The sequence below is a fragment of the Motacilla alba genome, chromosome 2 (genome assembly GCF_015832195.1).
Source record: "Motacilla alba alba isolate MOTALB_02 chromosome 2, Motacilla_alba_V1.0_pri, whole genome shotgun sequence".
NCBI classification, from domain to species: Eukaryota; Metazoa; Chordata; class Aves; order Passeriformes; family Motacillidae; genus Motacilla; species Motacilla alba.
Genome location: NC_052017.1, coordinates 49,746,472 through 49,763,624, shown reverse-complemented (window position 1 = coordinate 49,763,624; position 17,153 = coordinate 49,746,472). Strand labels below are relative to the sequence as shown.

At 35.9% G+C, this 17,153-nt stretch overlaps 1 protein-coding gene across 1 annotated transcript in view; it reads left to right on the top strand.

Annotated features, from left to right (window-relative positions):
- The window catches only part of CNTNAP2 (contactin associated protein 2), a 1,019,478-nt gene that overhangs the window by 618,590 nt on the left and 383,735 nt on the right, over positions 1-17,153 (top strand). The window contains exon 10 of the mRNA XM_038163912.1: positions 1,364-1,535. Coding sequence (XP_038019840.1) covers positions 1,364-1,535 — 172 coding nt within the window. The remainder of the gene's footprint in view (positions 1-1,363; positions 1,536-17,153) is intronic.

Genomic DNA, 17,153 nt, shown 5'->3' with positions numbered 1-17,153 from the left:
AATGTATCTTAATTAGATTTTGGCAAAGACTTATGTGTAACTAGTTGTGGGTTTTTTTATCATAGGTGCTGTATTAGGCATCATCTGACCTCAAGCACCTGTTGCTTGTTTTTCTACTTGGTGTCCTCTTTTTCAGCCAATTCAACTATTTATGTGGCATGTGAAAAAACTGTATTCAGGAACAAAATTTAAAATTAGGTTCATCACTTTTTTCTGTCACTGTTCAAATAATGTCAGTTTGATAATCTTCTATTCTCCTGTCTCCACAAATGCTATTGAAGAGGTCATAAGGCATTGGAGATTGGCAAGGTGGATAGAAAAGTGGGAGAAGGAATGGGAGCTGTAAAATCTGCTTAGACACCCCAGCAAATGTATATGATATTTTACCCTCATTAGAAAAGTACTGCATGGCTAGCTATCTAGCTGAAATCTACAACAGCATTATGAATTTTTCAGGATTTTTACCTTCTTTGCCTTCTTTTCTTTTTTCTTTTCAATAAACTCTCCTCCCTCTTCCGTACTGCTCCCATCTTAAATGAATTGTATTTTTCTTATAAACCTTTCATTGTTGAAGGTTTATAAGTAGTGAATGAGTCTCTCCATTGTCTTATCAAGGACATTTTTCTCAAGTAAACTGACATGTTCACTTTTGAAGGGCATGCAGTTAAACAATTGCATATAAACATGCACTGTCTCCCTGCCTTTTAGCCTGAGCAAGACACTAAGTCATCTCATCTTTTGTAAATCACCTTCAAGCACATAAGAAAATGAATGTATTCAAAGCAAAAATGAAAATTCTACAGAATGTCCTCAGATTCCTTAGAAGTGATCAAGGATGTTAGATTTTGGGACTATTTTCAAGTCTACATAAAGATTCCAGCACAAGTATTCTTTGCCCATGAACAAAAAGACAAAGTGACAAAGACTGGAAACCTAGTTCTAGAGAAGACTGTACTGGAAATTCACTTCATGGCTGCATTTCTAGTCAGAAAAATCAGAGAAATTAGAAAGTGAGTTCTAAAATATAGCAAGGAGATAAATCCTTTTCCCACTCCAAGAATGTTTGAATGAGAAAGAAGGAATGAGAAGCAGCAGCAGAGAATACTGGAGGAAAAGGTAGCAGAAATCTTCCATCCTTTAGACAAAAATCATCAGCTGTACTGTATAAATTCTTTCAGGTAGTTGACAATTACTTAAATCAATAACATTGCAATGGAAATTAATGACTTTATAATATTTCCTTACCACATTGCCTTTGTTCTACCCTCATCTAGGAAACCTGTGTTTCTTTTCCTTTGAAAATGTCCTGGCTTAAGTCATAGTAGATGAAGTTAACAATGCCCTTTATTTTGCTTCTCTGCAGGGTTTCCTATACAGATGAATGACTCGGATCACTCCCTATTTGAGCATTCTTTCCAAGGATGCATGCAGAGTATTCATGTGGATGATCAGCTGGTGGATTTGCATGCAGTGGAGCAAGGAGAGCTGGGAAGCTTTGCCAATGTCACCATTGACATGTGTGCCATTATTGACAGGTAAGTTGTGGAGAGATCACCCATACTCTGATACACTGATATGTCCTTCATATTCTGAAAATATACAGTGATCCAGAAAAGGTGGTCCTGACACTACCAGTGAGCATGTCAAGGCTACCTTTTTAGCAGTGGGAACCAATGCTTAGGTGATGGAGATGACGGCTTTAAAATGTAGACTGTGTAGTGTGCAGTGGAAAGGAACTCTCAAATCTCTCTACTCTCCAGCAGAGAAGGAGGTGAAAAGTTCTTCTAAGTCAGGCTCAGCCTATATGTCAATAATGTGTCTGCCTTGAATAGAGAAAAACTCCTCACACATTTTGTCTGTTTCTTAGATGACTTGTTAGGAGACCTTTTGGCAACTAGAAGTTGTGGCTCCTGGCTTCAGCCCCTTCTGACTTCTCTGTGTTCCTCAGAGAAGTAAAGTAGGTCTGCATGCTTGCACATCAGTGAATGTAATAAATGCTCAAACTTAATTAAAGTAATGCTTACTGAGTTTGGTTTTTTCTAGTCTGAGAAGAGTAATTGAGAATTAGGGCAGCCTTTTGCTTTGGCACTGCCTTTTCAAGCACTTACCTGTATTCATTTTTGTTGCTTCCAATTAATGGATTCTTTGTTGGTGAAAAAAAGAAAATACCAGGAAAGACAGAAAGAACAAGTAGCCCAACCCCTGAATGCAGGCAGCATGGCTTATCATGAAAATTACCTTACATTAAAGCCATTGCAAGCCTGCTGAAAAGCTGAAAATGGCTTTTTCAAATAGTGCTCTGAAAGAAGCAAGGAGTACTAGATCAGAGAACCCTGGAATAATTCAGGTAATAACCAACTACTGGAGCTCATGATGCCCTCTAAAAGCAGGGCCAACTTCAAAGCTACATCAGGTTACTCAGGACCAGTTGAGCTTTGTCTGTTTCCAAGGATAGATATTCTACTGGCTCAGTGATTTTGGATGTCATCAACAAATATCTGCATAGTTGTGGTAAAGAAATGCATTCTTTTAATTTCCTACTTTATTTTAAGAGCCTCTCAGACCAGATGCTACTGTGAAAAAAACCAAAATATAACATACTGCTTTGGTCTTACAAAATGCTTTCTTTTCCTGAAATATACACATCCATTTGCACTAAATGAGTTGTGGGAGGTTGACCATGGCCAGCAGCAAAACACTGCCCCTACTTTTAGATCTCTCCCATATCCTGAGAGACGGGGAGAAAAACAGAAGAAAGGCAAAACCACTGATGGATTAAGAAGACAATTTAATAAGAAAACAAAAAGCTGCACATGTCAACAAAGCAAAAAGATAAATTTGTTCACTGCTTTTAAGCAGCAAGCAGATGTCCAGCTGCTCCCTGGAAAGCAGAGCCTCACCTCAGTGCATGCAGTGGATGTTTTGGAAGAGAAACTCCAGAACACTAAACGTACTCTTTCCCTCTTCCATCCCCCAAGGTTTTATTGCTGGGCATGCTGTTGTACAGTATTGAATTTTCCATGGGAAGCTGCTTCCAAAGTCCCTGCTTCCAAAGTCTCTGTTTGGCTCAGCTACCCCAGCTATGTCCTTGTCCAGCCTCTTACCCACCCCCTCCTCCTGGCTTTTAAGGGGAAGGGTTTGCAGAGAAGCCTTGATGCCTCTACACAGATGCAGCCAGAAGAGCAGTCTGGTACCCACATGGTTTTAGCTACAGCTGGGGAATGCAACACCCATGGACTGCTGGGAAAAAGGGTAATTAGTGACTCCATCCCAGCCAGACCCAGTATGCCTCTGCAGTAATCTCAGGGTTACAGGGCATGCTTTGTGCTGTACCAGAGAGTTGCTCTGTCATGTCAGGCCACTTTATATTGATTATCCTCACAGACCTGTTGAAGGTTGAAGTCATAATGAAAAGAGCATGTGACAAGCTGGTGTTGTAGGGGTGAAGTTTGTTCTGTCTCCTCACACATATCTGAAATTAAAAAGAATTTCTGTGGTCAGTATTTGTCAGTTAGACTTGGTTTTATTTTTAATATTTTGTTTAGGAAATGCAAACTGACTTGAAAGGACATGAAGATACAGCTAATTAAGTCCCTGCTTTTCCTCTAGTGGATAAATTTAAGCTTATGCAACAATTTGTATTGATCTCAATGATTGAACCCATTTATGCCAGTTTCTGTTAGAAAAAAATCCATTATTACAGCAAAGTTAATGAGAATTAAGGTTTTGAAATATATTATAGCGTAATTACAAATAACTTACAGTGTAAGTTAATTAGTATCAAGGCTTTATGATACACTTATGAAATACAAGACTTAAGGCTTCCTATATGTTGACCAGCTTATTTTGGAAGTTGAGTTCTCGCAGAAGTTACTATTTAGAAGCTATTTCTTTCTATAACACATAAAATACATCCAAATATTTAATGTGCCACATAAAAGTTATATATAGCGACATTTTATGATATGAAAATATCACAATGCTTTCTATATTTTTGTCTATTATATATTAAGTTTATTATATATATATATATATAAATATCTGTATTCATAACGGAGTTTGGCATAAATAACAGTGTTTTATCTATGCTTATGTATGTAAGTATTTATATTTTCTTTATATAAGGGAATGTATTCTCAGTCTGTTTCTCTCTTCTACCACCTTGGGTGCCGATATCATACGCATAAAAGTTAAAACTGTATGTCTTACACTTAGGCTTTTTAAGCACAGAAAGATTGTGTTGCAAGCAGAGTAGCAGTTGTATAGTCCCAGGAAATAAGAATAGTATCCAAAGTTTCTTAGGGTTGGCTTTGATTTTTTTCAATGATTGAGATGTAATCAGGTTTGTTGTTTTCCCCTGAAAGTTTATTTCTCGTTACTTTGCACTTTAGAACAAAACCTTTGGCTGAGAAGTAACAATGCCAAGCATTAGAGCTGACTGGATTTTCATGGCTCTGTTATTAACATCTGCAGATAAGAGTTTACAAGCACTTCTGCTACAATATGACATTATATATAACATTTTTTATGTGGCTTTCTTTTAAGGAATGCAAGTACCATGTGTGCTATATATCAACTCAATTTCTCTTCCTTTGAAAGGGGAAGATACTTGTGGCTTGTCATGGTGGGATCCTCCTGCTTTTTTAAACTAGTTTGGATCTGAATCATAAAGGCTTCAGTCATCATCATCATCATCAACATGGAAATTGCTTTCATAGCCACACTTCAGTAAAGACCCCCACTGGGCAAAAAGATAAGCTGTCATATTGAATTATTCTTACTGCAGGCTTCAGCCATTTGGTTCAGGGGACAAAAGGTGAAGTTGCAAAGGGTGGCATCTTTCATCATTAGCCAGAGTGGTTAGTAGGGAGGGGAGAGTGTTCTCAGTAAGAACATAACAAAAGTTACTGAGGGTTTGTTGAGTTTTTAGGTTGCACTTGCCTGAGGATAACTGCTTCCTAAGTCCCAGCTTCTGCTGAGCTAAACTCTGGCCTGATATGGAAAAGTTTTCTGCATTTTATTTCCAGCATTTTTGAAAAATGTAATAGTGATGTTAGAGTATTCCACTTGTACTTGGGAGATACAAGTGTTGAACCAGTGTCTTTTTATTTTTTCTTCTTCTCCTCACATGAGCTTTTTTTATTGCACAGGTTGCAAGCTGAGATCTAATTACAGATGAACACCAAAGCTAAGGAACATTCTCTTTTTACCAGTAGTTAAATAGTATAAATGCATATAATTTCATGCAGATATGTATAATTATAGGCAGTTAAAATGCTACTGAGAAAAAAAAAATCATCCTTATTTCTGTCTCTTAATTACCTATAATTGCATTAGCAATGGAACTTGCATTGTTGTCACAGTGATCCACATGTTTCATTGCTTGTGACAGCACAGATCCCTTTTCACCTCCTTTACTTAACGTTAACAACCTAACGTAGTGTTACAGTCCAGATGGTACTGTTATACTTTCAGATAATTCCTGAACAGGAATTATCACCTACAACTAATTTATCCTGGCAGTCTCGGAGAATTCCAAACCTCTCCTGACTTTATCATGGCTACAATTATGGATTTTAATCACAAAATCACAATGAGGGAATACTAAAGTGATTTCAAAATACAGTGTCAAATCTGCCATTGGAAATTATGCAGCTGTAAGCCACTTTCAATGAAAATTTCTGTGTTTCATGTGAAAAAATGAGGGGGAAATGAAAATTTTTCATGCGACTGTTTCTAGTGTTTTATGAATGTGTAAACAGTGTGATTCTCTCTGTAACACAGTGAGATGAATTAGATACTAGTTTTTGAGAATAATTTCACATTAAAGATTAATTTAAGTAATCAGATACGTGCAGGAGAACATTTCTGGGTGATTATTACTTTCCTGCTGTGGGGATACACTCTGTATGACAGAGTGCCAGAATCCAGCTTTAATCCCATACAGCCACATTCAGTCAACTGATTTTTTGATTGCCAAAGTTTGAAATAATTAATCCAAATAACAGAACACAGCAAGCATATTGGTACATAAATATGGCCACAATGTAACTGGCAGCAAGACAAAGTTTCTTTGGAGTTAAAAATCATCATGCCAAATAGTATTAAAGTTCTTAATTTCTGGATCTATACACAGGCTTGGGATTCTGCCCTTCCTTGCTGCTCTTTGCCTCTCTCTGCCAGTTCAGTGGTTAGACAGACAGACATCATCCAGCAGTGCTCTGCACGAGGAACAGATTGTATAACAATGTCCTGACTGGAAGCAAAACCTGCTTTGCAGTTGAGTTTTTCCAACTCAAATTCACAAAAAGGAAGTCATGTAGGACTGGGGAAGGACTGAAACTGCACCATGGCTGCAGCCTGCAGATATTCCTGACCATATGGTTGAAAGGCACTTGCCACACCTGCTTTCTCCTTCTCTTCTTCTCCCTGCATCTCTTGGTAACCATACAAGCTTTTTATGTGGAAATGGAGGTGAAAGCTGCCTTTCAATGAGAGAGATTCATGTGCATTTACATAATAATCTATCTCAGTCCAGAAAGGTGATTTTGTAGGAAGAGATTATGCCTCAGATGACAATGCTTTTAATACTGTGTATTATGTCCATTGTGTCCATTATGTACCAGAATACACAGTGACAACTGCCATGCTATCAACACAGATCAGTAGATAGCTAGCAGGTTGCAAATTCTACCCAGCTAACCACAAAATAGGAATAATTGAATCAGCTTTCTTTTTGAAGAATATCTTCAGTTTTTCAATATTTTTTGCTATGTAAAAATCTCCATTCTCAAAAAAGGGGATGGGGGGGGAACATTGTAAAAATCAAGGAAAATAAAATGTGAGAAATATTAAAAATTGGGTAAACTGGGGTTTTCCATGTGTTAATGAACCTTGTCCCTTACACACAGCTGGAAATATTTTAATAACTTGCAAAATTTAGCAGAGTGAATGCAGTACTTTGTTATCATTGAGAACTTGGCTGGACCTTCCAGCTGTCATTAGTTAGAATGGGACTCCCAAGACAGAAAGACAGAATGAGATGGTGATTAGATCAAGGAAGTGTCAAAAAAAAAAAAAAAGTACTGTTAAATACTGTAATAGAGTAATCAGTAATTTTATTGCCTTTGCCATAGGGTTTTTTTTTCACTTTATCCTCTATTACACAGGTTACAATAGTCAATAATATCCTTATAAGACTCTTTCAAGTAACTGTGTAGATTGTACATCATCTTGTAGCTGGATGCCTGAACATTTTGAAATCTCAGAAAATCCTCAGCTGTTCTTTGTCTTGTATTTAGTCCAATATAAGGTCAGCACAGAGAGGAAAAACAAATCTGTCATTTTAAGGAATAATAATATCTTTATTTATTATTATTATTTTAAAATGTAGGCTATTGAAATAATTTTCTTGAGAAAGTGGATTATTTGTTCATGAAACACACTTGTTCGTGCTACAACAAGAGCTAAGGCAGTAAACATTTAGGTATACTTCGGAGGAGGAGGAGGAGTATGTAACACAGAGCTCTGCATAACTTGACAGATAATAGAGGTAGCCTCTGAGCTACAAGATTGTTTTTCTCCATGGTCTGAAAGACACATAACAGCATAGGGTTTGTTCTTGGGAGGCAAGTGGCAGAGAATGCATCATTGTCACCCTCACCCAGCGGCTGTGCCGAGTCCATGGTCACCAAGGGCAGGGACAGCACTCTGGGTCCCCTGGCACTGGGTCTGCCTTGGGGCCAGCATCCCAAAGGTCCTCCTATGAAGATGCTGTGTGGAGGATGAGGCTGTTGCAAGTGGAATTGGGAAAGGAGCACACCACCACCCTTGTGGCATGGTGCCACCATCCTGCAACACCGCAGTCATGGTGCCCTGGAACAGGATAAAAGGGAGCACCCTCCCATCTCCCACTGCTGTAGTTGGCCTAAAATCAGCTGGAATACATCAGAGAGAAGTCCTGGAGGAGCTGGTAGAATCACCTGAAGCTGAGGGAGGGGAACTGGAGGCAGGACAGTGTTACATGAGAGGCAGCTCTTCTGGAGATGCTCCACCACAAAACCACTTCCCAGGTGCCTTCAAAGCTCATCTGAGGGATTGAAATCTTTATTCAGCTGGATAGCCATGGCAACACAAAGGGAATGTACTTAAGGAGTATTCCAGAACTCCCTGTCCTCATACTCCATCTGAAGCCAGGAGCAGCAGTCATAAGAAAAGAGGTGCAGAGGTGTTGCAAGGGATCCCAGGGCTTGGAGCCTGCTAATGTTTACTAATCTGGTAAGATTAGCAGGGAAAGGATTTGAAGAAAAGTTGATAATAGTGGTAAACTTTTAAAACATTATTTAAATAATTTTGCAAGTTGTTTTGGCAAAACCTTTGCTTTTTTTGCTGTCTGTTACAACATGACTAATACAGGAACAGCTTAATCAAATGGAGTAATCTATAATTTATAAAAGTCATGAGCAAAATCTTTGTGTGGAAATTAATTTCTTGGGTTTTTTTACATGCATTAGTTTGCTCAAGGGGCTTGATTGAATGTACAGCTTGTATTACATTCATACGTAATTATTATTTTATTCTCATTCTCCTGTGGAGAAGATGAGAGCACTGAGCAAACATCCAGAAAGCTCTCTCTTGGACATGAAATTTATACTCTCCCATGATTAGATACTAAATATTTACGTGATCCCATAATAAAACTGTTGAAACTAGCTCCCTGGTTACTCAACTGAATTCTGAAGTCAAACTGCTTTGATGACTGTGTCAAGTTATTTGTCACTTATTGCTCCTCATCAGTTCATAACTGAAAAAGTTAATATATTATGCAGATTGCTTATTTTTATGTGATTAAGATATCTTCTCCTGGATTAACAGTGTTGTTATTTTTAATGAAACTGTCTCTATATATTCATTCTCCAAAACAAAGGAAACCAGATTGTTGTCTCAATCTTAAAGTTTACAGAAAATTTAACCAATGCAAAGAATTTTCAGGAACTGTAAAATACTGTAAATGGTATTGCTACTAGTCTTTAAATAAGACTAAAATTGCATCATCCTCTCATTTGCATTTGTTAACTAACTATGAATATATGTCATATCTAGTCAGATATGAATATCAATACTTCTACTATTTTTTTCCCAGTAAAAGAAAGTGGATGATTGTTATCCAAACTGTAGATAGACTGTAGACTGTCTGTATCCTAGTGGCTGTAATTGATTTGATTATATTCTATAATTAGTAGGCAAGCTAATATTTGATATGTATGACAACATGTTGTAATAAATAATAATGGCATATGCTCTAAATATTTTCCAGATACTAGAAAAAAATTCTTGTAGGCATTTTCTTTCTATACAATACAACTATGATTATGACCAGTTTTATGGCTGCAGCTCTGAATTTGTAATCAGGTATCAAGCTATGAGTAAATTTAACCCATTCATTAGAAGTATGTGCATCTGGAGGACAGCCAGTCCTGTTGGATTACTCGAATTTTAACAGGATATGTTATGAAGAAATTAAACCATAGAATACCCATTTCATAATCAGGCAATATATTTCAGTACTAATAATTCTGAACAAATGTCTGTCTTACTAAAATGTTGTGCCCATCTCTTGTTCATATAAGCAAGGAATAAAGTCTCCAAAATAAGTAGTTTATCCTACATAAAACACTGCTACAGGAAGTACAACTATTTGTGGATGGAGCCTGACTTTCAGCAGAAATTGCCTTACCGTACAGTTCCTGCTAGATTTACATTATTTCTCTTTTTTTCAGAAATCATTATAATTTTAAAATGAGCATATTGAACTCATGCAGAATATTCACACTGGTGAGAGCCTAAAGAAATAGTTATAAGTCTAATAGATTAGAAGTGGTCTTGTAGTAGTTATAGGTTGCTCTTTAAAACATGAAAAAAAAAAAGAGATTACTATGCCATCATTGGAAATCATTAGTAATAGTAATCATGTGCATTAGGCTTAATACTGTCTCTGTATCTCTCCAGCTTCCTTTTCTCAAAAAGAAGTGCTTATTTCAGTATTTCTGCTGGTAGTGAGTGTTTGCTAGTGATTAGAGTCTTTCAAAAAATCACTGTCTATCCACTGAGGAAAGTGTTATTTCCTGTTCAATATCATATTTCTCCCAGATATTGATTTCACAGATCTTTTGCAGAACAATACAGTGCCACCTAAAAGTAAATAAATGTGATCAAATTCATTTCTGCTGCTAGCACTTTGGGCAAACAGTTTACCTTACTTGTTTTATGCTTTTCTCTAGCCAGTAATATTAAATTCCTGAGTATCCCAGTATTTTTATTGTGTTTCTCATGACCTCTTCCTTTAAAGAAAATGCAGCTAGAGAAAGGTTAGGGCCTAGATTCTTTACACTATTTACGTGTTCTAATGCTCCCTAAGCTTTGTGGCTGCCTGTGTGACTGGCATGGAGTCATGAGGGAGGGACTTGAATTCTGCATTGCCTAAATAAGCAGACATGAGCATCAAAGAATGGGACTAACCACCGATGGAATACTGAGCAAGGTATTGAGATGAATGTAGGCAGAATTTTATGGCCTAGAAATATCTCAAATGAGAACATACATATATGTCATAGTGAGGGGAGAACTTACAACATAAGCCTTGTATGGTACTTCAGCACGTGGCATGATTAGTTGGAGGATGCAGAAGGGTTTGACAGCAAAGAGAGTGAAGAGAGGTTTGGTTTTTCCCTTGCTTTTTATGTGAACTTTAGGTGATGAAGCAGCCAGATGGTGTTTTTCTGCATAAGTTTCTCTGTAGGCACATAAGTAGTTTTGGGGCCACATGGTGGTTGACCAGGATGACACATAAACATTGAGGCTGAGCACAGATTTGAACTCTGCCTCTCCAGTTCCACATCAAACCTATTTTCCAGTTAAATTGATCTTCCTTCCTGCATTATGTTGAATAGATTTGAAGCTAATGCACAAAAAGTTTATGATGCATTTTAGTATTTGTGGGTCTGCAGATTTCTGTTGTGCATCAAATTAAAAGCAGGTGGCAATTTTTGATGAGAAATTGAGTTAAAAACCTAACCAGATTTCTTTTAAGAAATTGAAAAGAACAAAAGTCCTTGGAGGAATATGTGTCAGATGCTACTTGCTTAATCCTTGATATCTTCCTGGAAAGATAGTTTAAGTGAACTAACTAATGTAAGGTTTCAGTAAACAGGTCTTCATTCATTCTCTGTAAATGTCACCAGTAGATTAGATTATATTAGCTGTTTTTAAAAAGAAGGGTGCAGAAAGGAAATTAATATTGAATAGAGACCTAGATTAAGAGAGATATGAAGAGAACTGGGTTTCACCAGAAGTAAAAAACTTAATCTGTGCAGTAACTGTGTTCTATTTTTCCTGCTATTATATAAAAAAAAGATTAAAAATAACATAAAGTGGAGCCTTGCCTGAGTGATCCCAAAAGTAAAAGGCCTGTTAATTTAGAGGAATGCTTAATTGTGCAATACTTCATTTATAACTATATAATAAATATGTTTTAAATTTAACATTCCTAAGACTTTTTAGTGGTGAAGTATATCACCAAAAAAAAAAAGAGAAAAAGTCATAACTATAACCCTTTTTCCCAGAACTTTAAATCGAATCTATACTCGTGCATTTGCAACAAAATTTTTATGGAATTTAATTCTTTCAATTTCTGTTATAAAAATTCTCAATTTTGAGGAATAAGATTACATTTCTTGGAAATTTCTTATAAAACAGTAACAAAAACAAAAAGATTGAGATATGCCTATTCCTACCCAAGCCATTCTGTAATGCTATTCTTTGGTTTTGAGGCTATGGTTTTTTGCTGTTTCATCAGAGCTCTAAAGTTGTTAATTAAGATAACATTCTGACACACCAGTAAAATTGGCCAATCTGTTATTATCAGAGACTAAGAAATTCAGACATTTTATGACAAATAAAGCTATGTTAAATAATGTATATAATGAGAGATATAAACAAGAGAGTTTTTTATTAGAAGATTCTCAGTGAAGCCAAAGCCAGCTTGATTGCTTAGCACCTCTGGAATTCCTCCCACGCGTGCTCATGTGTTCAAGTGAGTGTCCCCCATCTCTGGTGGGTCCCAGTTTGGTGATCAATATTCAGACAAGCAGCAGAAGAAGCAGAGTAACACGCAAGGCTTCTCATGTCCTCCTTTCTATCTTAGTTGACTATGGTAGTAGAAACAGGTTTGTTTCTGTCTCAGAGAATATATCCAGACAGAAATGTCTGCCTGGTCAAGCTCTATTAATTGGTTGTCCTGCGTTAGTTGCTGGATTACTGCTTAGGAGAATGTAAAAGCCCTGCAGAAGTATCTTTCAGGCCAGCTTCAGCCACAGCCTGTAAGCTGGACTTAAGATTGCTGAGTGTAGGTACCCTATACTAACTTGCAGACCAATTTTGCAAAATTGGTCATATTTATTTAAAACAATGTGTAAATTACCCAAAACAGCAGCCAAAGAAACCTATGCTGCTGTTTTTTGGGGTTTTTTTAATTAGGTTTAAGGCAGGTGAGGGAGATAAACTATCATAGTCTACTTTCTGATTTTTAGAAAAAGCATACAACTGATGTCTATGCATTTTACATTGGCAGGGTTTTTTTCAGTGGAATACTCATTATATATTTTTCTTATTAAAAGCAATTCTGGTGAATAAGAAACTCAGTGTTCCAATGCCAATTAGTACAACACTTTTCCCCTGGAGGAACTGAAGAAGAGATTTTAATCCCATAGTATAAATAGGTGCTTAGATATGAAAAACATCATGTGTTTGTAATTGTACCTAGGATTCAAAAGCCTTTGCAACTGCCTGCAAGGACCCTTGGATCAAGAATTTGAATCAAATTGACATGATATAACAATAGTAGACAATTTCTCTAAGGTATTATAGATGTCAGACCTGTGGAGATAATTGTGTGCCTTGGAAAAAAATTTGTTTCTTGAAGAAATAACTGTTGCTTGTACATTTGTTACATTTATCTATTGCCATGCATTCTGCCAATAACATCTCTATTTTTCTGTCATTGCGATAAATTTCATTGTTAAGACAGACTTGATACAGAGCAGCAGTTAATTTGACTTCAACTTTCTATTTTGGAAAAAAATAGTTACTCTATCAGCCAGAAGTTTTTCTTTTAAAATCTAAACAGAAGTTTTCATTGCTCCTTCTTACAATTTTTCATGTCACAACATTGTGATTGTTGTGATTAATCTACATGACCCTGTATGGATTTCATATAATCATTGTTAGCTTTTGTAGATCATTGTTCAGAGATTGATTCAAACAAGTTTGTAGAAGGATTTATGTGGTTTATTTATATCTGTTCATCCTTATTTTCTCACAGATTTACATGGTCATTTCTGAGGCAACATTGTGAAATGTGATTCAGAAATATTGACTCGACTGTGATTGATAGATTAACTACTGCTTACTATACTATAATTGCAGAGGAAATGCTTTCAGAGTTTTTGAGAACTCATGCATAATATGTAATATAATATTGTTTGATTTTTTGAAGTTTAAATCATTAAATAACCCATGCATTAAATGCATTATATGGAAAGTTATCATCCGAAGGGAAGATTTATTCCACATTTAAATACCATGCAAATTTTTCTTTATTTTGTTCATTTCAGACAGTTAATGAACAAACAAACAAAGGAAGTTAATGCTAAATAAATTTAGAACAAGTCACCTATGATGTGAGTCAAATAACAATGCTATCTTACTCTCAGTGCTCATTTCACTCAGCCTCACAGTTTTTAAGGGCTTCTAATTTTTTTACTTAAGGTTTGCTTGCTGTGTAAGGATGTTACTGGTCCATCTTCCTGGATTTCTATTAAATGCTGGATTACTTCTGGATCAAATTCCTAAAACCTAAGAGACTGAAAAGTTTTCTAGACATTATAAAGCTGATGGTGCTAGTCAATTTGTACACAAGCACAAGGAGAGTCTTTGATGCACCTTATCTATTAAATTCCTATTCTTCAAAAGAAAGCTGGAAATTCACTGTCAGTTTTAGTTAAGGTAGTTGTTATTTTCACCTGTCTTTTCATTTTTCTAGTAAAAAGAAGAATACCAACCTACAGAGAATTCTGGGGGAAAGAAAAAATCCAACTCCTAGAATGTTTCTTTTCACTTCAACATGAAAGGCAATATGTGCTCTTTTTCTCTTTTATATCAAGGGGTTGATATGCCTTTTCAATAGCACAATTTCTGCAGTTTTTACAGTACTGTACACCTTTGTTCTGACTGTTCCTCTGTGGCTGCTCAATAAACTCCAGACAGACACTAACTTGGTGCTAATACACAAACTGGCCTCAAAGTCATTAACTCAACAAACAAAATTACTCCTTTCTCAGATTCAACACTCTTCATTGTGGAATTTACTGATGTTTCTTTCTCCTTAATTCTGTCTAAAAGTCTAGTTACCTTTTAAAATTATATTTTGTACTAATACTATGATAAGATCTCTCCTGCATGGTATGGTGCCCATTGTATTAAATTTACTCATCTGAAGCATTGCTCAAGGGGCCAGTAGTTATAATATGTGTTCTTTTATTAATATCTGATTCATTGATTCAGGACCCCCACAGACAGTAACAAGTTTTTCAGCATACTGGCATTCCTCTGGTAGTTTCTTATTTTCACTCAAGATCAATCATAGCATCAAAGGTTAACTACTCCAGCGTTTAGTCAGATAACCCCCTGACATTTATTTTGCATGTTTAGTATTGACAGCACTTACTTGGACTTGTCTTGCCAATTTTTCGTACTTTTACATTGATGGTTGTTAGCATGTTTCAACTTCCTAATGTTTCACTGGCCATATGACCATTAGTCAGAAAATAGCAGAAAATAAATGATGACTTTAACTCTGCAGCTGTAACTCACTCTCCTTCATCTGCTTACATAGTAGCAACCTTGTGCATCTTATTTATACAGTCTTACTTTTGCTGTTCTGAAAGCCTCCATTTTATTGTTGTTGCCTCCTAGAAATGCCTTTATATCTGTCTTACTGGCTCTATCTTCCTTTCAAATTTGTAGAATATATTCTTCTCCATCTCTCATAACTTAATGTTTTTCTCTCTGCTATTGTTTGTTATTTGACTGTGTAACTATTATTTATCTCTGTGGTACATTTCATAATGCAGTTTGTATGAAATGTGCTCTGCAAAGTATAGTTGCATTGTATCATTTCATAAAAGTACACAGTAGTTTCAGTAGTTTTCTTTGAACAGTATAATTATGTTTTTAAAGAAGTAAAGTTCCTGATTTAAGCATATAATGCTAGTATTTGATGTTAGAAATACATTTGAACACACAGTATTTTGTCCTTGAAAAATACGCTTTCTCCTTTTTTAATGCTACCAGTCACTTTCATGTATTATTTAAACCTAACAGATGTATACCTATGGGCTCATTTTTTTTATCCTACCAAAGTACAAGCAGTCAAGGGAAATGAAGCTGCTAATCACTGTAATGTGAAATACTTTTTGAAAAGTCTAAGCCTCTGTTGAAATAGCTAATTTATTATCCTAGAATATGAGAGAAAGGAAAAGAAAGGAAGAGCGAGAGAGAGGGAAGGAAGGAAGGAAGGAAGGAAGGAAGGAAGGAAAAGAAAAAGTTTTTAGTGAAGAAGTTAAGGAGTTGAGGAATGTGTAGAACTTTAAAAAGTGAAGTGTTTTCAGGCTTAAAAAGCAGAATTGGAACGTGTAAGCATTGCTTTACACAATGTTTGAAGGGCTTGAACAGTGCTTTATCTTGCCTTGGCAGAACTGCTACTTTTATTACAAAGTGTACTGGTTTCACTGTAAAAAAGTGACAGTGGGCTGTAGTTACAGAAGTCTTAGGTCAGGATGAACAGTAAATTGACTTAAAAATAGGAAACTAGATTTTTAAACCAGTCAGACATATAAGTTACATAGCTGTTTAAATGGTTTAAGCACAAGCTAAATCCTTAGGGCAGAGGGCAAAGAGTTGTACACAGAAAAAAAAAAAAAAAAAAAAAAAAAAAGCTTTCTGCATCAATGAATCCTATATGATCAATAACTGTGCTCTTTTAAGTGAGGAAAAATGACCCAGATACCAAAGCCAAATATTGCTCCTGGACCTCTACACAGCTCCTAGGCTATTATATGGGAACAAGTTGCTTTAGATTTGGTGCATGTCTAAAACTGTCTACTCTGTAAGTCCATGTTGTTCCTACCACAGTTACAATTGGTTATGGTTAGAGCATATGGAAAAATTGTAAGTGCTATATCATATGGAAAAATTGTGAGTGCTATATCAAAGAAGAAAATACTTAGAGCTCCAGTGCTGATATTTGATGATAAGAAATTTGGGTTTTGGTTGTTTTTTTTTTTATTAAGGGAATCTTTAGATCAACTTCTCCCTCCTTCAGGAGTAATTGATTGGTGGCAGGGACCACAAAGTATTTTCTCCGTGTTGTTGAATGTGCTTCTAAATGTTAGTTGGTTATATGATCAGTGGTCATAGAGTATCCATTAGCCATTTTTAGCTCCCGTGGGAATGAATTCTAAGTATTTTAATTTTATAGTAATTATAGACAAATAGTAGGCTTGGGTCAGAAAAGTTTTAGAAGGAAGCCCCTTTACCCAGAGAGAAAATGTAAAGGCCAAGTACACTATGAAATTAATTTTTTAATGATATCATGTTTTTGCCTTCAAAATGACTGGCAGGAATTGAAACAACAGAACAGTGATGTGTCAGAACTTCTACATAATACACACTTGTCATGATTCTTGCCATGGTATTCTGAAAATACTGGATAAAAATACATGTTAATAGAAATAAATAAAAAAAATGCATCTAGGCTATGCATCTATATTTTTTTTAAGGTCCCAGATATTCTATTGTATTATAAAATGGGAACTCAAATATAAATGTCAACTTGAGCTGGTTAATGTTAATTTTCAAAGTTTGCTTCTACCTTGGTGTTCGGTAGACAGAAAAAACCAACATTTTGGTACATAATCATCTCATAGTCATCCTCTGGGCCATTATTTTCTTCATGTTCTGATTATTCAGGCCATTTGCTCTAATTACTTTGAACTATAGTGGTGTAATTGATAAAATAACATAAAATTCTCCCTGCT